General features: G+C 35.6%; 1 protein-coding gene across 5 annotated transcripts in view; it reads left to right on the top strand.

The window, feature by feature from the left end:
• Positions 1-19378, top strand: part of CPSF6 (cleavage and polyadenylation specific factor 6) — a 37364-nt gene extending 17986 nt beyond the window's left edge. Inside the window, exons 5-11 of one of the 5 annotated variants that reach the window (XM_054718870.1) lie at positions 104-277; positions 407-517; positions 962-1466; positions 2770-2885; positions 3776-3929; positions 7070-7259; positions 14574-19378. In XM_054718870.1, coding sequence (XP_054574845.1) covers positions 104-277; positions 407-517; positions 962-1466; positions 2770-2885; positions 3776-3929; positions 7070-7256 — 1247 coding nt within the window. In that variant the 3' untranslated portion in view covers positions 7257-7259; positions 14574-19378. Of the gene's footprint in view, positions 1-103; positions 278-406; positions 518-961; positions 1467-2769; positions 2886-3775; positions 3930-7066; positions 7260-14573 lie in introns of all 5 variants that reach the window. The other 4 variants (XM_054718869.1, XM_054718872.1, XM_054718871.1 and 1 more) reach the window with 4 other exon arrangements.
• Positions 19379-23293: the final 3915 nt, after the last annotated feature.

Below are 23293 nucleotides of genomic sequence, written 5' to 3'. Positions count from 1 at the left end.
TAGTATAAATGATCTTTGAGATGTGGTTGTTTCTAATAATAATGGTTACATTTCAGAGAACTACTTTAATAAATGCTATTTATGAGTATTTGGATATTTGCAGCTACACAATCAGGACAAATGTCTGGGGAAGGTAAAGCTGGTCCTCCAGGAGGCAGTTCACGTGCAGCATTTCCACAAGGTGGTAGAGGACGGGGCCGTTTTCCAGGGGCTGTTCCCGGTGGGGACAGATTTCCTGGGCCAGCAGGACCAGGAGGTCCACCCCCACCTTTTCCAGGTAAAATTTTTTAAAAAATTACCATGGATAAAATGTGTCTATCTAATACCTCTTTTCCTTTTCTCTCTTTTCAAGTAATGCATTATTGATGTGACTTACTCTCCTTGTTATGCTATTTTTGGAATCCAGGAAATTTGATCAAGCATCTTGTTAAAGGAACTCGGCCTTTGTTCCTGGAAACTAGGATTCCATGGCATATGGGGCACAGCATAGAGGAAATACCCATTTTTGGCCTAAAAGGTCTTTATTTTTCTCCAAACTTGCTTGACTTATATATAGAATATTTACATCCGTCTTATTTTCTTACCTCTTAAAAAATTCTTTCAAGACAATTTTTCCTTGTTTCACTTTCTAGCTTGGCATCAGAGTAGAATATAAGGTGGGTGATTTCACTGTAAGAAATGTGTGTATGCTGAAAGATGGAAACTATCGCTAAGTATAATTATCTCTAGTAAAGTTTTTATTTCAATAATTTTTCTTAAGCATAAATTGAGGAAGTTAAATTTGTAAGGATATACTTTATCTTTGTAGTTGTTAGTATAGCATTTACCATATGGGTTTTATTTAACAAGAAAGAATCTTGGTCTATGAGTTATGCTTTAAAAGTATAATCTTAGCATGAAGGTTAAAATACTTTATTGAAGTGTGTTTTTTCTTTCTCTCTCTCTCCCCTTTGTTCTATAGCTGGACAGACTCCACCACGTCCACCCTTAGGTCCTCCAGGCCCGCCTGGTCCACCAGGTCCACCTCCACCTGGTCAGGTTCTGCCTCCTCCTTTAGCTGGGCCTCCTAATCGAGGAGATCGCCCTCCACCGCCAGTTCTTTTTCCTGGACAACCTTTTGGGCAGCCTCCTTTGGGTCCGCTTCCTCCTGGTCCTCCACCTCCAGTTCCAGGCTACGGCCCCCCTCCTGGTCCACCACCTCCACAACAGGGACCACCTCCACCTCCAGGCCCCTTTCCACCTCGTCCACCTGGTCCTCTGGGGCCACCCCTTACACTTGCTCCTCCTCCGCATCTTCCTGGACCACCTCCAGGTGCCCCACCGCCAGCTCCACATGTGAACCCAGCTTTCTTTCCTCCACCAACTAACAGCGGCATGCCTACATCAGATAGTCGGGGTCCACCACCAACAGATCCATATGGCCGACCTCCGCCATATGATAGGGGTGACTATGGGCCTCCTGGAAGGTAAGTTAGTGTATCTTTGAATGTAGACTTGGTATATTTGGTAAAAGATATTCTATGTTCCATCATTGAAGTTTTTAAAATGTTATTGCCTTTCCCCAAATACTTAATTTTCTGTGTTATTTTCTCTTCTTATTAGAAAAGGCAGTATGGTATGGTATGGTAAAAAGATAGAACAGGGTTGGGAAATAATCCAGCTCTGCTACTTGCATAGCCATGTGATTTAGGGCAGGTCACTAAATCCCTGGAGATTCATTTCCTTCATATATATAAATTTCAGAGAGGAAGGGAGAGGGAAACATCAATGATGAGAAAGAATCATTGATCGGCTGCCTCCTGCACACCCCCTACTGGGGATTGAGCCCTCAACCCAGGCATGTGCCCTTGACTGGAATTGAATCTGGGACCCTTCAGTCTGCAGGCCGACGCTCTATCCTGAGCCAAACCAGCTAGGGCCATATATATATTTTTAAATAGGTTTTTATTGATTTTTTTTTTTTTAAGAGAGAGTGATATAAACATTGATGAAAGAGAAACATCACTCACATCAATTGGCTGCCTCCTGCACACCCCCTAGTGGGGATCGAGCCCGCAACTCGGGCACGTGGCCTGACCAGAATTGAATCGGTGACTTCTCAGTGCATGGGACAATGCTCAACTAACAGCCATGCTGGCTAGGGCTACATGTACAATTTTCAAAGTTGTCAAGCAGCTTTAGAAAATCTTGGCATTTTACTCATTTTTTTAACCAATATTTGCACTTACTGAATATCTTTTATTTTCCAGATACTTTTCTAGGATTTAGTGGCAAACAGCATAGTCTATGGTCTTGTCTGTTCTGAAATTCTATTAATCAGACATTTATTATCCTTCAGTTGTGAGTTGGACCCTCTGCCTGGAGTATCTAAGTGTAATAAAACCGAATTCCTGTCCTTGATTTTGTAGGCTATATTTTTTGCACTCAACATTTTGTGTGTGTATTCATCAAAAAATTAATTACCTGTTTCTGTGAGAATGAAAAATGCCATATTGTAGATATGTAAATATATCATTTCTGCCTCCAGAAAGACAAGATTTCTAAGCTGCTACTTCATTTCATCTGTAAGATCGTGATGTTAGATAATTTTGCTTATTAGATTTGCTTTCTTAGTAGGATTTCTCCTACTTTTAGCATGCTTTAATTTGGAAAATAAATACTAGCTCTAAGGCACTTGTCAAAAACAACCAATATAAATTGCTTTATATACTGTTAAGACTAAGTTAGAAATCTGTTGTGTATGAGTTAAGGTTTATTCTGATTTTATAGGGAAATGGATACAGCAAGAACTCCACTGAGTGAAGCTGAGTTTGAGGAAATCATGAATAGAAATAGGGCAATCTCAAGCAGTGCTATTTCAAGAGCCGTGTCTGATGCCAGCGCTGGTTTGTGTATTTCTTTCTGTATTAATGCTTCTTATTTATGTTATTAAGAATGATTGTTTATATATAGTAGTTATTTATTTATTCTCAAACATTTAATGACTGAGGCACCTTAGGGCCACTCATTTATTATCCTATCTAATAAAGAGGGAATATGCTAATTGACTGTCCTGCCCTCAAAGATGGCAGCACCCACAGCCAATAAGTAGGGAATGTGCTAATTGCCATGCCCTTGAAGATGGCAGTGCACACAACCACAAGATGGCAGCACTCAATCCCCTTAGTCTCGCCGGGGTAACAGGCGTATGGCAAGGCTGGGCTTGCTCCCAGGCAGGCCTGGCTGCTCTATGCACCTGCCTCCAGAGTCCCTCAGCCCCCCAGCTACCCAGGGCCGGCCCAAGGCGCAGGCAAGCCTCGGATGGCGGCTGCCCAGCCTCCCAGGGCTGTCCAAGGCTCAGGCAACCAGAGCCAGCTGAGGCTTGTGCTGCAGGCAGTGGCAGCAGCAGAGGTGTGATGGGGCGTCACCTTCCCTTGATTACCAGGTCGCCTCCTGCCCCTGAGGGCTCCCAGATTGTGAGAGGGGGCAAGCCAGGCTGAGGGAACCCCCCTCCAGTGCATGAATTTTCATACACCGGGCCTCTAGTCATATTTACAAAATGGTAACATGCTTCATATAGATAATAATAATAACAAACTGCTAATTTTATGCACAGAAAAGCCTTTTGCAAATGGTAAAATACTAAAAAAAACCCCACAAAACTAAGAAATCTTCTGTGGTCATTTTAAAGTTCACTCCTTGTGTAAAATGCTTTATACTCTTACTGCAGAGGTGGATTGGTGGTATTTTGAAAATAAAATTTATTTGACTTCAACCCCTCTTCTTCCCCTCACAGGTGATTATGGGAGTGCAATTGAGACATTGGTAACTGCAATTTCTTTAATTAAACAATCCAAAGTATCTGCTGATGATCGTTGCAAAGTTCTTATTAGCTCTTTGCAAGATTGCCTTCATGGAATTGAATCCAAGTCTTATGGTTCTGGATCAAGGTAAAACTTTCCTGTCTCATTTCTATTCAAACCTGCTTACAAATGGAAAAAATATGTTCGGGACTTTAAAATAGGACTTTGATTATACTTACACTTGATCATCTCACTGTTTTTGTAATTGATAGTCTTTCTGTTAGGACCCCTTTTCCTGAAAAAATATTTTTATTGATCCAAGAGGGAAAGAGAGAGCGAGAGACATCCATGGGCTGCCTGCCTCCTGCATGTCCCCTACTGGGGATCGAGCCTGCAACCCGGGCATATGCCCTGATCAGGAATTGAATGGGATGCTGCTCAACCAACTGAGCCACACTGGCCAGGGCATGGCTTATGTTTTTCATGCCTCAACTCAGTCTAACTTATAGCAGGAGTCTTCTTCCAGGACATTTTGTCAGGTTTTGTTATTTCTTTCATAGTACTTACTATAATCTATTCCTATTTATTATTAATTCACATTTCTTTTCACTGTACATGTTGAAAGGTGGAAGGGGCCTTACCCATCCTATTCACTACATTATTTCTTCTTTTAAGATAAATGTTTTGGAGTGACAGATTCAAGTGTGCAATTGTATAAAACGTCATCTGCACATTGCATTGTGTGTTCACCATCAAAAGTCTCATCTCTCTATTTTGTTTTAATATATTTTATTGACTTTTTACAGAGAGGAAGGGAGAGGGACAGGGAGTTAGAAACATGTGAGAAAGAAACATCGATCAGCTGCCTCCTGCACACCCCCTACTGGGGATGTGCCCGCAACCAAGGTACATGCCCTTGACCGGAATCGAACCTGGGACCCTGCAGTCCGCAGGCTGATGCTCTATCCACTGAGCCAAACTGGTTAGGGCTAGTCTCCTTTTATCACTATTTATTTGACGCCCTTTACCTTCAAAATCCCCTCACCCTCTTACCCTTAGGTAACTACAATACTGTTGTTTATGTATGAGTTTTCTGTTTGGTCCCTTGTTGCTTTCTGTTATATATCCCATGTATGAGTGAAATCATATGGTCCTTTTCTTTCTGGCTTATTTTGCTCAGTATCATACTCTCATGATCCATCCATGATGTTGTGAATGGTAGTGTTTCATCCTTTCTTATGGCTGAGTAGTATTCTGTTGTATCTATTAACCGTATTTTTATCCAGTCATCCCAAGGACTCTTGGTTGTTTCCTGTCTTGGTTACCATGTATGATGCTGTGATGAACATAGGGGTACATATATCTTTACAAATAAATGTTTTCTAATTTTTTTTGTGTGTGTACCCAGAAGAGGGATTCATTCCTGGGTCATATGATAGCTCTATTAATTTTTTGAGGAACCTTCATACTTGTTTTCCATAGTGGCTGTCACTATAATATTGCTAATGAATATACAGAATGGGTGCTAAGTAAACGTTTCTTGAACAAGGGAGTTAATGAATGGATTATCTATTCTTAGTTTTTTAATTAGGTCATTCCATATTTTAGCATTACTGCTTACCTTGAAATTTTTCATAACTTTTTAATGGTAGATCTTTAATCTTCACATGATACTTTTGAGATCTGTCTTTTGTATAATTTATCTGGTGGTAGAATCTTTTTCTTATTAAAGTTAAGGAAAAAGAGCTTGTCATAGTCATGGTCCCCTACTTTATAATTATTACATTTTGACACAGTGTAAGGATTTTTGTATCTGAACAAATTAGTCATAGCTAAAAACCATATCTCAGAGTCTTCTTTTAAACGTTTTAAGCGCAAAGTAAGCACCTAATAATGAATTTCAAATTTAGAATAGAATTTTTAAAAGTATTTTAGGCAGCATACTTGGTTAAATTACCTGTGGTTTGTTTTTTTTAAGTGGTCCATGGAACATTTCTTTTCATTAAGTAACAATGTGAATAGTATCCCAATCTTTACTAGGGGTCGTAATTAGTGGGTTTTCTTCTTTGCTTCCCACCACTCTTCTCAGCCTCCCAACAAACATATATTATTAGAAAGTTTCTTAGAGGAGTGACATTCTTTAGTTATAAAGGTAAAATTGATATTTATGTATGGGTTAAGGTAACCTGTGTTAATAGATGGTAATTTTGTTTTTTACTTTAAAAAAAAAAAGATGTTTTTATTGATTTTGGAGACAGGAAGAGAGAGGGAGAAAGAGATAGAAATATCAATCGGCTGCCTCCCGCATATCCCTTTACTGGGGATCCTACCTGCAATCCAGGCATGTGCCTGACCTGGAATGGAACTGGTGGCGTTTTGGTGCATGAGATGACGCTCAATCCACTGAGCCACACCAGCCAGGCAATAGGACTAAAATTTACTAAACAATTAGATTAAAACTTACCTTTATAGGTAATTTCTTATATTTAAGTCCCATTGTACATTGAGTGATTTCATGAATTTTATATCTACAGAACTACCTTCTGTATGTTCTTTAGCTTGAAATAGAAGTCCTTTGAAATTTCCTCTTTTACCTTTCTGTTTGTTTGTTTACTTACGTTAATTCTCACCTGAGGCTATTTTCCCATTGATTTTTAGAGAGAGTGGAAGGGAGGGAGAGAGACACACAGAGAAATATTGATGGGAGAGAGACACATGGATTGGTTGCCTCCCACACGAGCCCTGATAGGGCTGGGGATCGAGCCTGCAATCAAGATATTCGCCCTTAACCTGAATCAAACCGGTACTCTTCAGTCTGCGGCCGACCGACACTCTATTCACTGAGCCAAACTGGCTAGGGCTTACCTTCCTGTTTATTATTCAGTGAACAATACATGTCTATTAGACTACCAATTATAATAGATAAAACATGATGTGTGCCAGGTTCCTAATATTTGGGTATTTTTTAAAATGGAATTTCTAGTTCATGCTTATAGGTGTGCTGGTAAGTCATTGATAGTTCAGGATATCATAAATCTGAATTAGGCCTATAAAATTATTTTGGCCTTAGGTATTTTTAAATACCAGAATTTTTTTTTATATATAGCAAAAGTGGAAATTTATTGAAGAACAAGTATAGACTCCCACACGGGGAAGGGGAAAGATTCTCACAGCATAGACTCCCACGTGGGGGGGGGGGGGAGGAGAGTCCCCAAACACCGAATATTGAGAATCTTTTTAAGTTATACAATTATGGAGAGCATTAATCCAGTAATTCCTTTTAGAAGACGTGAACGATCAAGAGAGAGGGACCATAGTAGATCACGAGAAAAGAGTCGGCGTCATAAATCCCGCAGTAGAGATCGTCATGATGATTATTATAGAGAGAGAAGCAGAGAAAGAGAGAGACACCGTGACCGAGATAGGGACCGAGACCGAGAGCGTGACCGAGAGCGCGAGTATCGTCATCGTTAGAAGGTGGGTATTCCTTGTCCTATTGTATTTAGTATATGTATTATTAACAGTAATTATAACTCCGAGGCTATTGTTTATACAGTATATACCTACATTTTAAATGGTCCAACTACTTGTTCTGAGTTTAATCTTCTGGAACCATCTGAGACAAATGACAGGTGAGTAATGACAGGTAAAAAATTTGACCTCTTACCTTTGAATATTGTATTGCTGAGTTATAACTTTTCGTTTTCAGATTGTTAAGGGTCTTAAGAAAGCAAGAAAATAATCAAGAGGACTCATTGTCTACTTCTAAAATCCAAAAATTGGAATTCTCTTAATCACATAATTTGCATATGACTTAAAATATAAAATAAAAGGAGTTATATATATATAAAATGTGCTTGGACTTTTAAAAGTAAATTTTTTAAAAAGTAAATTTTACAGTTTCTCTTCTGGAACTAACTTCATTCATTCATCCCTAAAACTTTTAAAAATGCAGGATGGTTTCTCAACATTGGAAGAGCTTTTCTACTTAAAAAAAAAACCAAACACACACAAAAAACCCCAATTTTTAGTAAAGACACTTTTCCTAGCACCTGGTTTTTGTTTTTAAAAGAAAAAAACAAAACACAGTACTCTTTTAAAAATTTGCAAAGAAGATATGAAACTTAATTAAAATGGGTTCAGGATACTTTATATCTAAGAATTTTTAATTGTGTCAAATTATTCATCCCAGGTTAGAATAACCGTGAAATAATTTTCTTTGATGTTTCATTCATAACCATAATCATTGTCTTTTTTTCTGTATTTTAAAACTTTCTTGTGTACATTTTTTCATAAAGCAGTAAGAGTTGTCTGTTTCTACTTCATTTTCACGTGTAATTTTATTTTTATATTGTGAGCAGCATTTATTCATGTGAAAAGTGGGAGGAGGGCACTATAAATGCTTGTGCATGTGAGACAAAGGTTATTCTGTAAACAAATATTTTTTTTTTATATGTTGGTGGCATACTCGGATTAGACTAAAACTTACCTTTATAGGTTACTACTCTTTACAGTTATTTCCCATAATCATGGGAAACATTGAAAATTAAGTGATGGTAATTGTTAGTATTTAAACTGTTATGGACAAAATCAAACATTTTATCAATGTGTAATTTTGTGATAGAAGAGCAGTTTATTTAATATGTTTTAGCAACTGATAAATTTTTTTGTAATTTAGTAAATAAGCATGTCAGTGTTATTTTTATGGTACCTAATAATCTATTCCATTATTTGTAGTTTTAAGAGCTCTTTGAAGTGAAAAGGCCAGTTTTAATACTTTTCCTTGCATTTCAATATCCTAAACCTGACATTTAATGACTCAGGAGTCTTAGGGCATTCAAAATATGTATTATATTTATCAAAATTTCAATTTTAAAATAGCCCTTCCTGTATTATAGAACTTAATATAAATAGTTCTCAAAACATTTCTTTAATATGATGCAAAACATCTTTCACTTTTAAAATTAGGCTTATTGAAATAGATAGTTTTTCGGATGAGTAACAATTGAATACTTGTATCATGTAAATTTAAACATCAAATTTTAAAAGATACAGGTTTTGATACCCCTGGGTTGAACAGATCTTATTTCATCTTATGAAAAAATTCTCAGTTTCCATCAATTGCTTAAGATGAATTGTGGCCAGCTTATTACTTGAATGCTTATCAGCCATTTCATTTTATAGTAAGGTACAGGTCCTACAAGTTACATTTTTAATGAGTTTTCTTACTGGTTCTATTTAGACTAGCATAGTCGGCCAAGTAAACTCCTTGAAAAGTTCATTGTTGATTTTAAATACTTTTAAGTAACTAACATTACATTCCAGTAATGGGTACACCTAACTACATCATGCCTTGAGTTTCGTTAGATTCAGACATTAACTATGAATTGCTAACTTGCAAACTATTGTTGACATTTTTCTTAATCGTGTACCATACCAGAATCTTCATGTTTTGTTTGTACATTAATCAAAATTGAGTTGCAATATTGTTATGTGCCTTCATCCAAGCAATATTTTTACATAAGCATTTCCAGTGCAAAAATTTCTGTTATTCTGGAATATATCGTTGTTATATACCAAACTTATTGTTGATGTAGGGATGGGAAGTGGGATTAAATATTATCAAGTGAAAAACTTTTAAAAATAAACAATATCTGCACATTTAATCACCTTTATTAAGGTCTGTTGACCTTTTTAGAAGTTTTTAAATATGGGTCCTTTTGAGCTTTCAGGTAAATCTTAAATTTGACTAAATGGAATAAGAGTAACTTGGAAGCTGAAGTGAATGTCAGAAAGTCTGTATACAAATAAAACAATGTAATCTATTATTAAAATGGTGATGAATGGCTAAAAGGGCAAGTTCTTAATTTAACTGGAAACATTATGATGTTGGCAAGCTGTTAATGTCTGTCCTATTTTAATTTTTTGTGTTTGAACTGTTGGTAATGTTAATTGCATTCTCTCATTAAAAAATGTATTAGTTTTTCTAAAAGCATACAATATCTAGGTTCAAATAGATAATATTCCAATGAGAATATCAGTATTGTAAATTTTTGGTATGTAAATACATTGTGCTTTATATGCTGTAATTTCTGCCTATTCTCAGACCACTCTGAGCAAAACAAAAGCATTTCAGTGTTGTAAGATTGTACACTTAGAGAAATAATTTTACTTTCATAGTTTTTTTTTTTTTTAGGTTGTATTCCACTTACTATTTCTGTTAAGGATTCAGTTTCTCTTTATGTACTGAAGGGTTGAAACCAAATTATTATTATTTTTTTAAATATATTTTTACTGATTTCAGAGAGGAAGGAAGAGGGGAGAGAGAGAGAGAAATATCAATGATAAGAGAGAATCATTGATGGGCTGCCTCCTGCATGCCCCCTACTGGGGATTGAGCCTGTAACCCAGGCATGTGCCCTGACGGGAATTGAACCATGACCTCCTGGTTCATAGGTCGATGTTCAACCACTGAAGCACGCAGATCGGGCCCAAATTCTTTTTTTAAATACTCTTTATTCATCTTTCCCTGATAAATGAGTTTCACATATTCTCAAATCATTACCCATTTCTTTGATTAAAAAATTTAAGCATCATGTATAGAATATGGGTTAAATAACCACTTTTTGCTGAGTGATTACTTCTGCCATAAATATCATGATCTTAAATGTTGTTACTGAATAAGATTTAGGGCACTTTGCATTTCTTAATTCATTTTATAGCTTTTCATTAATTTGGGAAAAACAACAAAAGTTTCTTACGTTAAAGATGTTTTATCTTTTTTTTTCTTCTAATATATTTTTATATATTTCAGAGAGGAAGGGCGGGGGAGAGAGAGAGAGAAACATCAGTGATGAGAGAGAATCATTGATCGGCTGCCTCCTGCACGCGCCCCCCCCCCCCCCCCCCCCCGCCCCTGGGGATCGAGCCCCCACCTGGGCATGTGCCCTTGACCAGAATCAAACCCAGGACCCTTCAGTCCACAGGTTGATGCTCTATCCACTGAGCCAAACCATCTAGGCAAGATGTTTCATGTTAAGAGTTAGTGTTACTTTAAGGCTTATGTGGAAATTAAAATTCTCTTAATTATCTGATGAATGATGATGGTGATAATGAAATTTAAAAATTATTTCTGCAACTCTTAGGTCATCTAAGGTCTGCCTTGTATTGTCCAGCCCTGTGTTGTCTTTGAGGTTTCCTATATATCCTTACTGCTTCTTTTGGATATGCTAGTTCTCATTTCTTTCACTCTAATTTTCTTTGCTTTTAGTATTATTTGTAAAACCTGTCTGACCACCAGCTGTCAAATTAAAGTGCAGGAGGGTAGGAAGTGATCCCTTGAATGGATATATAGTATGTTTTTGCTCATTGTGGTTTAAGAATATGGTTGTTTACAAATATTGTCCCTCTTTAAAAAAAAAAATCCATGCCAATGTGAGTCACTTTGCTCTCTCCATCTTAGTGTGGAATTTATTATCATTGTTCTAGTTTGTAAATTAGATTGTTTTGAATATTTAGTTAGCATTGTTTAACAAGAACTTAATAACCAACAAAGGGCTAAGTTTGCCATATATGCTATCCAAATTTACTAATTTGCTTTCTGTGGTAGCATGTTTTAACTCTCACAGTGAATTCTAAATCACATAAGCTTATTTTGAAATGTCCATTTTGTGAAATTTTGAGGACAAAGCTGAGTTTTGTTTGTGGAAAAGTTCTTTTCTACTATTGAGTGAACTGCCTAGAGTAACATCATATAAAGGTTTTATAGTGTAATAAAAGGCTTTAGTTTAAATGAGGTAAGTACTAACTCTAAAGGTAGAAAGCCAAAAATATGAAATGTTTTGGTAGTAAGGGAACTTTTTGAAAACATCTACAGAAGACAGAATTTTGTGTAATATATCTATGTTGATGCAGGAAGGATTTTTGATTTTTAAAATGATTTAACTTATATTTAGAGACTTCTTTTTTCTCCATTCCTCTGGTTAAGGAAAAATTTTGAGGTAAGAGTGAATTTAATTGCACTGGGTTAATTAAAAGTGCATCTCTAAAATTATATTAGCATTCTTTTTTTAAAAAAAATATTTTTATTTCAGAGAGAAAGGGAAAGGGAGAGAGATAGAAACATCAATGATGAGAGGGACTCATTGATTGGTTGCCTCCTGCATGCCCCCTACTGGGGATTGAGCCCATAACCCAGGCATGTGCCCTTGACCAGAATCGAACCTGGGACCCTTCAGTCCCCAGGCTGATGCTCTGTCCACTGAACCAAACCAGCTAGGGCATATTAGCATTCTTTAAATTAAATGTACTAACGTAAAAACTTATAAAAGCCATATCAAATATACACTTGAATCTTTTTTTTTTTTTTAAATATATTTCATTGATTTTTTACAGAGAGGAAGGGAGAGGAAGAGGGATAGTTAGAAACATTGTTGAGAGAGAAACACTGATTCAGCTGCCTCCTGCACACTCCCCACTGGGGATGTGCCCGCAACCAAGGTACATGCCCTTGACCGGAATCGAACCTGGGACCCTTCAGTCCGCAGGCCGACGCTCTATCCACTGAGCCAAACCGGTTTTGGCTACACTTGAATCTTTTGACAGATGAATTTGCCATGGGTTTAAGATACTGATGCTAACAAATTTGCCTAGTTTCTAAAAGAAACACTCATAATTTGAGTTTTTACTATTGACTTAATTTTACATTAATCTCAAAATGCAGATGCTTCTCTATTGAAATTTTATAACTGATAGCTAAAGTAAATAATTGTGTGGATTTGACCAAATGTTATTCTCAAAACAAAAGCATTGAATGTATTTGTCACTTTTAAGCTTCTTTTTGATATCTTTGTTTATGTAGATGTCTACATAGAAATTTGAAAATATAATATGGAATCGGATTATTGGAAATGGGTTGTATTGCCTTCAAATTTGCTTTCATTTGGGATTGTATATTTTGTATTTCCAAATGGATAACTGTAAAGTGTTTAGAAGTAGAAATAAAAACTGTTAGAGTATCCCCCAAATTTTATGTCTGTATGGTGAAATTGAGAAACTTATTAATAGTAAAGATCTAACTATAAAGTATAATTATGCAAAAGATGAGTGCATTCGTCCTAGATAAAGGTGTATGTTAAAATTTCATGAACAGGATTTTCTGCATTAAAAGCAGTAAAATTCTCCGTTGGAGTGATGAATGATATAAAGTTGCAGTGTATATGATTTTTGGAAGGGTGGGGTGTTTTTATTTTGTTCACTGTGACCTTAAATAATTTTCCCCTCTTAATGATTCATCTCTCCCAGCATAACAAAAATATAGGGTGATAGCATTTTTTTTGCAATAAGATTTATTACTTTTTCAGTAATAGTTTGTTTTTTTTCATATTCCTTGTCTCTTTAATACCGTGATACTAGTTTTTATAAGTACCGCGCGCTAACCGATTGCGCCACTGGAGCTCCTCGTGATACTAGTTTTTAAAAGTGCATTGCAAATAGTAAAAATAAAACATTAAAGCTGCCTTTCTAGATTTTTTTTTTTCATGAAATAATTCCATCAAAAGGTTCATCAACAATGAGATAAGGGTACTGTAACAGGTAACATTAGAAATGGTGTAATCATCTCTTTGAAAAACATGGGCAAATAGAAACTATTTAAAACAGAAAGTCCAAGATTGTAACATTGCTTTTTACTTTTGTAGTTACACAATTTAGGTTTTTACTGCTAGGCAGTGTGAATGTGATATGTGTACTGATGCTCTTAAGATTCTTAGAGCCTAGTGGAGAGGAAAGGACATAAAAGATAAAATTTATAGTTTGATAGAATATTAAGTACTCATAATTACAGAGCAAAATTTTTTCTTAACATATGGCAAAATATCACTAAATATTGGGCTCTTTTGCCTCTTATTATTGAAGTGCTCTCTTGGGGTTTATACTTTAAATACCTGATGTTTCAGTGATCACTTATCCAAGTAAATTGAATGGCTTTTTTTGTGAATCTCTACTTGAAGTGTGCACATTTATGTATTCTTAAAATTTTAGTTTATCAAATTTGTTTTTTTTCCTTTATGTGAGTTTTCAATGAAATTTATTGTAGATTCCTATTTAGCTTGTTTTTGGTTAGTTTATTACATTAGATATTTATATAGGAGGATTAGAGTGAAAGTAAAGTAAATGTTTTAAATTTGTATTATGTGTGAAAATTTGTACATGGATGTTATTATATTTATTTAAATGTGCATACTAAGCTATATATTCATAAATTTTGTAACATAGAGGACCCTTTGATTGATAACATTTGCAGTAGTTCCTGTACGCTGTCAAATAAATACAACTAATTTGTAAAATACTTATTGCATTTTATATTCACTTTGCATTTAATTGTTAATGCATTCCATAGAATTGATATGTGTTTGAATGAAAATATTTACACTAAAATCAAGCATTTAAAAATTATTTTTGTAGTATGCATATTTTAGAAAATGACTTATGTTTCCATCGTCACAGAAACAGTAGCTGCTATTTTTTTTCTTTTCTGTTTCAGTCATTAAATTTATAAGACTTAAGGTCCAAAAATAATGAAATCAGAATGTCTCAAGTTTTAATCATCACATAAATTGGGAACATTTCTCCACCACAAAGGCAGCTACTGTTTCAATTAATTCTTACTTTGTGTTAGAATACATGACAGTGAAATAGATGCACGACTTGTGTTTGTATAGTTAAGCCAGCGTTTTTCTGTGTATTATGGGGAATAGCAAAATCTACATCACAAATTTTGACACATTACAGCTGAAGGAAGAGGAACACCTTCCAAGACAAAACAGTCTTCATGAGGGAAACATGACGCTTGTCCAGCAGTTTGCTTCTTGTGATTGAACTGAACCTGTAAGGATTCATGGATAAAATGAACAGGAATAGATCTGAATAAAGCAAATCTGCATAAATGGTAACCAGTAGCTCTCCTTTTATTTTTTATGTTGCTTAACTGTTTTTATTTGAGGAAAACCTGTGTGATTTGAAAGTTATAGCTTTTGCAACTTTATTACTGGTTATATACTTTTTGGCCATTATAATGTGCAAGCAATTGAAACAAATGTCAAGTAAATGCTTGTTTTTATAGTAGTTTGTTCTTGTTAAAAATGTTCATATGATAATGTCTGTAAACAGCACCACTTTGATTACAATAGATGTAGTGTTGTAATAAACTGTTTAATGGGGCTGATGTGTAAAGCTGTTCAAGTTATTTGATGTTTACACCTCAGGGAAAGTCTTGTGTTTAGCAATATCTAAAGATAATGTTACTATGACATTTATACTGTCCTCTAAAAAGGCGTTGCAATAGCATTTTTGGATATGCATCAAACTAATCTTGCATTCAGTGAATTAAACATACTAATTAAGTGTCTGTTGCCCTTGGTTGATATTAGGATAGGTAATTACACGGATATTTAATATTTCTATATTCTGCTTTTCTAGCTCTTTTTACCTCGTTAGCTTGTGGTTTTGCTGAATGGTATGTAAACCTATAAACCGAAATTTCACAGACATAGCAATTCAGGCAGTGTGTTGGGGTCAGAACAATTTTGTGGTTTTAACATTTTAGTTAAAATCCATGCATTATTTGCTACAGTAATGCAGCTTAGTCACAACACAAATGTCCTGAAATGCTTAATTGTAAACTTCTGGCATTGAAGAAATATTTTGACAATTTCTATTTGATGCGGCACTTACTTGTGGTTTTATATTGATAGTGCTTATGGTTAATTTTTGAAGCCATGGGCAGTGTAAATACAGTCATGCAGCAGACAGGTTTGAGTAAAGAGAGCCTTAGTTTTATTTTCTGGTTACTATATAGATTTCTGAAGGGTGTAATGTTTATTAACATCAGGTTGTATTCTCCCGTGTGTGTAATGGGAGATTATAGGTATACCCTATCTATCTCCATAGTTAAAGAATTCTGTGTATTTTTATGCAACCTATTGATTCATGCTAGAGTTACTTAATCAAAGTTTTTATTTTCCAAACCTGCCTTGCATAAAGGCCCACAGTATAAGCACTTGCCTAGCATATCTTCTTAATTGCAAAATTATCATAGGCAGTGTCACCTTGATTAGCTATTTTACAGGAAGGTTATTCTGAATCACTACAGAAATTTGAGTGAAAATCCTTAAGCAGGTTATAAATTGCTTTTAATATTTTTAAGATCCAATTATCTTTGAGAAGTCTTCTGATAATACACATTTGTTTTTTAAAAGTATCGCCAAATTTTAGGACAATGCTTAAAGTTTAGGTACCCTAGATATTATGTCATGTGCAACTGTAGAACCCTCCTGAGATTTGCACTGCAGTTCTTCACTTAATCTGTGTGCTGTCACACTAGTTCTTTCAAAATTGTTTCAAATGATTCATATCATATTACTGCCAGTTTTATTTTAAAACATTTTGTTGAGTTTTTATGCATGGGATCATTGGTGTTTATCAGAACTCTGCTCTCAAATTCTTAAAGTGTTCTATCTTGTTGAAATGCACTTGCCTTTTAAACATTATTTGAGAGTTGTATCAAAATCGATTTTCTTGTTTTGTATATAGGTGTTTTTTCGTTTTTGTCATTTCCTAGTTTTTTATATTTTAATTATAATGCCCTAATGCAAAGTACGGACATAAATCTATTACAAGGGAAATTAGTTAATAGTAATCTTAAAAAGGTAAGTAAATATCCATGAGAATAAACATTTCTCTGAACAATGTTAAAATGGAATCATAGAAATCGCTGTTTGAACTTGAAATGAAACTGGAAATTTTATGCTAATTAAATCCTTCATTTACTTTCTCACTTTTTATCAGTGGAACCCTTTAATTGCTCATTCTATGTCACTCTTCTCCCTACATGGCTTAGGTCATTGTGTGACTTATTGCAGACCGTGTGAGTGTACTAGAATTGCTTGCTACTAGTTCATTATTTTTTAAGTGTCATCAGAAGGAAATAACTTTCTGGTTTGACTAATTAAATTTCACAGTCTTGTTCTACCTGATAACATATGAATGTACAGCTGTAAAGGTGAAAATTGCAATCCTTGTTTTATTTATATTCCTTCTGTTGTCTATGGGCTGATGTGATTTGAAAAAAAAAATTTTTATGTATAAAAACAATCCAAAGAGATAAATCTTGATTTACATAGACACCAAAGAAAGAGAGAGAGAGAGAGAGAGAGAGAGAATGTATCCAGAGACGTTTCAATTTTTTCTTAGTTACAGTGGATATGAAAACAAATGTGGGCTTAATTTTAAACCATAGCATTTATTAATGCTATGCAGCCACATTCCTTTTAGTCAGTAATGTATGTGATGACAGCACCTGAATGGTATTGTTTCTTAAAGCAACACTTTGAATTGAAGTATGCTGCTTTTAGTTAAAGGACATTTGTTGTAGGGATATTCCAGTGTAAATTCCAGTTTATTTTGTCAGTTTTCATAAGCAAGATTTGGACTACTTTGAGGTGGCTGGTGATCATAGTTTAGTCCATTTAATGTTCCCTTTACCTTGTATATTCTTAAACAGTTAACTACAATTTGGAGTTCACAAGTAACTTATGGATTGTAGCTTAAGGTATTTTTTTATTTTATTTAATACTCCTATGGAGAACATTGCATTTTTGTTTTTAAATTAGTTTAAGGTCAGTTCTTAAACAAGGTTTTAATGAATGTTGTATAACATTTTATAGTGAAGGGGGAAATTGTTGGAAGGGTAAAGACTTTCCCTTACGTATTTAAATGTGCCAATAATTAAATAAATACATACTGTTTTATACAATGAGATGCTACTACAAGACTTTCTGTTGGAGTGCTCTCGACATTTTGGTTTTACCTGAATGATTATTGCATTTTCTGTATCTTATAAGATGGCCCCGACTTTGTGTTTTAAGGTTCAGCTTGTTATTTTTAGAGAAAGTTTATGTTCTGATTCTTTACCAAGAATATAGTATTAAAATTCTTGGCACTTTGCAGATACCTGCCCTTTGAATTTTAATCCATTAAATTCATTTGCATCCCATAGCCACCTGTAAATGTTTCCCACAGTTGTATGTACTTAATTGCACGCTTACCCATTGTACATATCTTACATTTTTGTGCTAAAATACATTAAGTGGGGATTTTGTAGCAAAGCATTCTATTTTTCTGTTCTTAAAGTGTGTGTGATGTTGTTTTATTATTTTTTTACATTAATTTTCAGTTTAAACACTGGTGTATTTTTTTAGCAACTTGACTCTTAGAAGCCTTAGACTAATTTTTAAATAAATATTCAACCAAAAATTATAAATTTATTAAGATGTGGCCTTACATATAGCAATCCTTGTTTTAGTAATGTGAGAGTTTTAATTTAGAGAAATCAGAAGATTCAGGATTAAAGTTTCATTAAATTGAAATAGAAAATGTGCTAAAATGTCTAGGCTTCTGGGAGGAAGTTCTTATACTCTTCTTTCTTGGCATTAGAAAGAAGCAATATGAATTTTTATGAATATTCAAAATGTTGAGGCTATTGTATCCTGTTCAGATTAATTTAGATTTGTCTTAACCAATGTTTCTTTAAAATTTCAGGTTTTTGGCATTCGCTCTGAGTATGCAGCTAGTATGGTTTTTAATGTTTTAAAAACTTGCTGCTATATTAAAATTGTAATGGGAGTCTTTTAAAATATTAGGTAGAATTTTATTGAAATCACACAAATCTTAAAATGTTATCTGCGGATAGTATATACTACAGAGAGTTTTCCATTCCGTGTGTGAGTAGTATTCTAAAACTCTGCCATGGGTGTAAATGTTTTACATTAATTTCATAATTAGACTCATAAATGAAATTAAACATTTCATTTTGAAAATTTTTCTTTCTTGTTACATTGTTACTACGTAACATTTTTTAGCATTTTGTAAGTTATTTTAAAATACAATGGTGGATTCATGTTTATTTTTTTATGTTGAAAATTGAAGTACTCAGGTGGTATTTAATGGGAAAGGAATTTTTGGGGAAATAGTGTATTCTAAGGAATGCATCTATAACATTGATGACTTTAGCCTTAAAAAAGGTCTATTATTCCTTCTTCCTCTTCATCCATTGGTATATTAGCAAAGTAGTTTACAGCCTTGTACAGCCTTACAAAGTTGTTTTACAATTTTGATGGAAAGACCTTAACAAAAATATTGTATCATATTCCAGTATCCATGAATTACTGAATCATGGTTTGTAAATAATTTGTCTAATACCAGAAGGCCAAAGAAAGTCTTGAAATTTTAGCTATTGAGACTCTATGGTGACTTCACACAATAAGATTTCTGTGCAAAAGGTAAGGTAAACAAATGACATATTTTTGGTGTTTATGATAACTAGACTTCCATATTTGCTTCTACTAGAAAGTTCATTCCATTTTATTAAAATGTTTGTAATTGCAATTTTGTGTTTAATGTTTACTTTCTGTCTTTTCTTTCTTTAGCATTTAGGTGATTGTTCAGCAGTTTACTATATGGCCATTGTTGGCCTTAAACTGCACTAGTAACAAGCATGGTATTTATCTTGTATTGAAAATAAACCAGTTTTGATAATACTTTGCAGTTTGTTTTTTTTTTTTTTTTTGCTTGAGTTATAATTTGTTAACCATTGTACAGTAGTTTGAAGAATTTGTATCTATTGGCCATCCTATCCTATATAATAAAAGGCTAATATGCAAATTGATCTAATGGCGGAACAACCGGTTTCTATGACGTGCATTGACCACCAGGGGGCAGATGCTCAACACAGAAGCTGCCCCCTGGTGGTCAATGCGCTCCCACAGGGAGTGCCGCTCAGCCAGAAGCTGGCAGCAGTAGTGGCCGGAGCCTCTCCTGCCTCCAAGGCAGTGGGACATTCCCCAAGGGCTCCTGCAAGAGGGCACAGGCCTGGCTGAGGAAACCCCCAACCCCCGAGTGCACGAATTTCGTGCACCGGGTCTCTAGTATGCAATATAACAAAAGTTGGACTTTTTGTCTTTTAGCCAGCCTCCTAGATAGTGGTTATTTTCATCTGTATTGGCATTTGGTGGTCCTTAAAGCAGATGGTATTTGACTGAAATGAAGATTTAGAAACCTAAAAGATTTCTGGGCTCTTTTATTGTTAAATATATAAGATTCAGAAAACATTTGGGATATATATGTATACACACACACATTTGATTTTTTTTTTTTACAGAGAGGAAGGAAGAGGGATAGGGAGTTAGAAACATCGATGAGAGGGAAACACCGATCAGCTGCCTCCTGCACACCCTCTACTGGGGATGTGCTCACAACCAAGGTACATGCCTTTGACCAGAATAGAACCTGGGACCCTTCAGTCCGCAGGCTCTATCCACTGAGCCAAACCGGTTAGGGCCATTTGTCTAGTTTTAGGTGATTATTAATCTTACTAGATTTTAATAAAAAATGTAGAACATAGCAAAAAAATACTTAACCACCAGCTAGCTTGAAGGTAATATAGAATACTTTTAAAACTAACAAATTTTTATTTCAGTGCATAACCCATGGATTCAGACAGTAATGTGGTAAAGGCCTGGGGCAAAGGACAGGGCAGGCTAGAAGGGGTCAGTGAGGATAAAAGGGAACATGTGTAATACTTTCAACAATAAAGATTAGGAAATCTGTGATTTCAATGAGGTTTTTTCAGTGCTGTGTATTATAATACAGGCCCCAAATTTCTTGAATGTGTATGTTTAAGGTAATTCCAAACAGATGAAATGACCATATGAGAAATAACAACTTATCATTATAGGGATTCTTTTCCATATTCCAATTCAAATTGTGGTTCAGGTTTTGTTAGTTTCTCTAATACTTTTTGTTACGTTTACATTTTAAAGAAGATTCCATTCATTGATCTTCACTTGAGATTGAATTAATTTCGACTACCTGAAAGAAAAGATTATTAGGGCCCTAGAGCATAAACTGAAGGGTCCCCAGTTCGATTCTGGTCAAGGACACATACCTCGGTTGCAGGCTCCATCCCAGCTCTGGGGGGCGCCCATGAAGGAGGCAGCCAAATAAATGTGTCTCATGTTGATGTTTTCCTGTCACCCACTCACCCCTTTTCACTCTCTCAAAAATGGGATTAATAAAAATGAAAAGAGCCGAAACCGGTTTGGCTCAGTGGATAGAGCGTCGACCTGTGGACTCAAGGGTCCCAGGTTCGATTCCGGTCAGGGGCATGTACCTTGGTTGCGGGCACATCCCCAGTGGGGGGTGTGCAGGGGGCAGCTGGTCGATGTTTCTCTCTCATCGATGTTTCTAACTCTCTATCCCTCTCACTTCCTCTCTGTGAAAAATCAATAAAATATATAAAAAAAAAAAAAATGAAAAGAAAGATTATTACTAATCTTTTAAACCAGATGCCACACAAAACTTCATAAGAGTCAGTCAAGGCCTGATTTAGTGAAAGGGGTTTTTTAAATAAAGGAGTTATATACAGTTTTCCCCCCCAGTCTCCTAGTTTTATTTTCTAATGATTACCATGAAACAAATAGTACTAGAAATGGTTTACCAAATGTAGAGAGGCAGGCACAGGACAAAGTGTCTTCTATTACTAACAGAATTTTTGCATTTTCATGTTCTATCCATTCTAATCAGCTGTCATTGTCAGGTAAAGGATATATACATTTTTTGGCTTTCAAAAAGCTACATTCAGAAATTAGAGTTTATTTTCTTAATGTAGTTTATGTCTAATGTTATGCTTAGACCTAAAGAAAAAATAAGACTTGGTGCATATGGAAGGGAATTACTTCACAAAGGTTTGAACAGAAGTCTTGACAGGAGGGACTAGCATATTAGTAGGAACTAGAAGAATGCCAGTTTGGCTGATTTAGGGAGTGACTGTCATAGCCTGTGCATGGGGCTCAAGAAAAAGCCAAGAGTCAGGACTCTTCAGGGCTCGTAAATCACGTTCAAGATGGTCTCACTGTAGCTGATTTGGCTGGCTCAGTGGACATAGCGTTGGCCTATGGACTGAAGGGTTCAATTCCGGTAAAGGGTACAAGCCTGGGTTGCAGGCTCGATCCCCAGCTGGGGGCTTGCAGGAGGCAGCTGATAAATGATTCACCATTAATGTTTCTCTTCCATTCTCTTAAATCAATAAAAACTTTTTAAAAAAAAAGATTGTCACAAGTAATAACATTTCAGAAATCTTCAATGCATATTTAATCAAGGAAAGAATAAAGGAGGCAAACCAGTAAAAAGTCTCCAATTATAGCCGATAGGGGGATAATAGAGATAGAGAAAAATTGACTTAGTGAAAGACTTAAGCACAGTTGAGAAACTTAGCGGAAGTTTGGATACAACAAGGCGCAAAGGATGACTTAAATGCTGTGTCATCAACTGAAATGGGAAACTGGAAAAAGATGTGGAGGCAATGTGAATTTAGTATGTTTGAAATTCAAGAAATAGCAAGTAGTTGTGTAGCCATATGGTTTTACATGGATTAAAGTCATAACTTAGTAATAGCTAGGAAAATGGGAAAGTGCGAAGTCTGGTACAACTTTCAAGCTGATACTCATTGAGATGAGTAGTATGAAGCAATAGCTTTGGATTGAAAGGAACCCCCTCCTTGGGACACAAACGGGAGTGTGTGACCTTGAAGGTAGGTGGTAGAAGTTTAAGACTTATCTAGTGACTTAAGATGGAGGGCATTGTACAAAGGGTTATTGCTTAGGTGTGGGAGAATGAACTGATGCTGATCTGTTGAAGCATTGTGTGGACGTCATTGGCTTAGCTGAAAGTAGGCCTCATTTTTATGGCAGCAGTCCACTTAGTAACACTCTCGGTCACGGAGAAGGTAGGTAGTTGGATCACACTATGGGGTGGGAAAGAAAATTGTCTCCATCACTTAATTCAATGGTTATCAACCCAGTTGCAGAAGAGAAGCACGCATGCCCTTGTTTGTGTTTTGTTTTTTGAGTCCTCACACAAGGATATTTATCCGTTGATTTTTAGAGAGGGGAAGATAGAGAAATACCAATGTGAGAAATACCGATTGGTTGCCTCCTGCATGAACCCTTACCAGGGCCCAGGCTGGGAAGGAGCCTGCAACCGAGGTAGATGCCATTGACGAGTTGAACCTGGGACTGACCTTTCAGTCCGCAGTCCGATGCTCTCATCTACTGAGCCAAACCGGCTAAGACTCGTTTGGGGCGGGGGGGTGTTGCCATCAGCATTTTTAAAATTGCTCTTGTACTTTGTAGAGCTTAAATCATCGTTTTAGAGATAGTATTCTCCTTTTACAAGTGAGCTAGTGGTATCTGAGGGGTTCTGATTAGCATAAAGGTGAGTTGAAGTTAGAATGTGTTTGATTCCAAATCAGCTTTTTTTCACTTACTTGCTGTGTTTTAGCAAACTAGGCCCCCACTGCTAACTTTAAAGGCTTTATTGGTTCCTGAACTGTAAGCATTTCAGAATGTTAAAAATGTTTATTTCTGTACCTGCTCTGTACAAGATACTGTGCTAGA

The sequence above is a fragment of the Eptesicus fuscus genome, chromosome 7, assembly GCF_027574615.1.
Source record: "Eptesicus fuscus isolate TK198812 chromosome 7, DD_ASM_mEF_20220401, whole genome shotgun sequence".
Classification (NCBI taxonomy): domain Eukaryota; kingdom Metazoa; phylum Chordata; class Mammalia; order Chiroptera; family Vespertilionidae; genus Eptesicus; species Eptesicus fuscus.
This window is presented reverse-complemented; position numbering and strand designations above follow the sequence as displayed.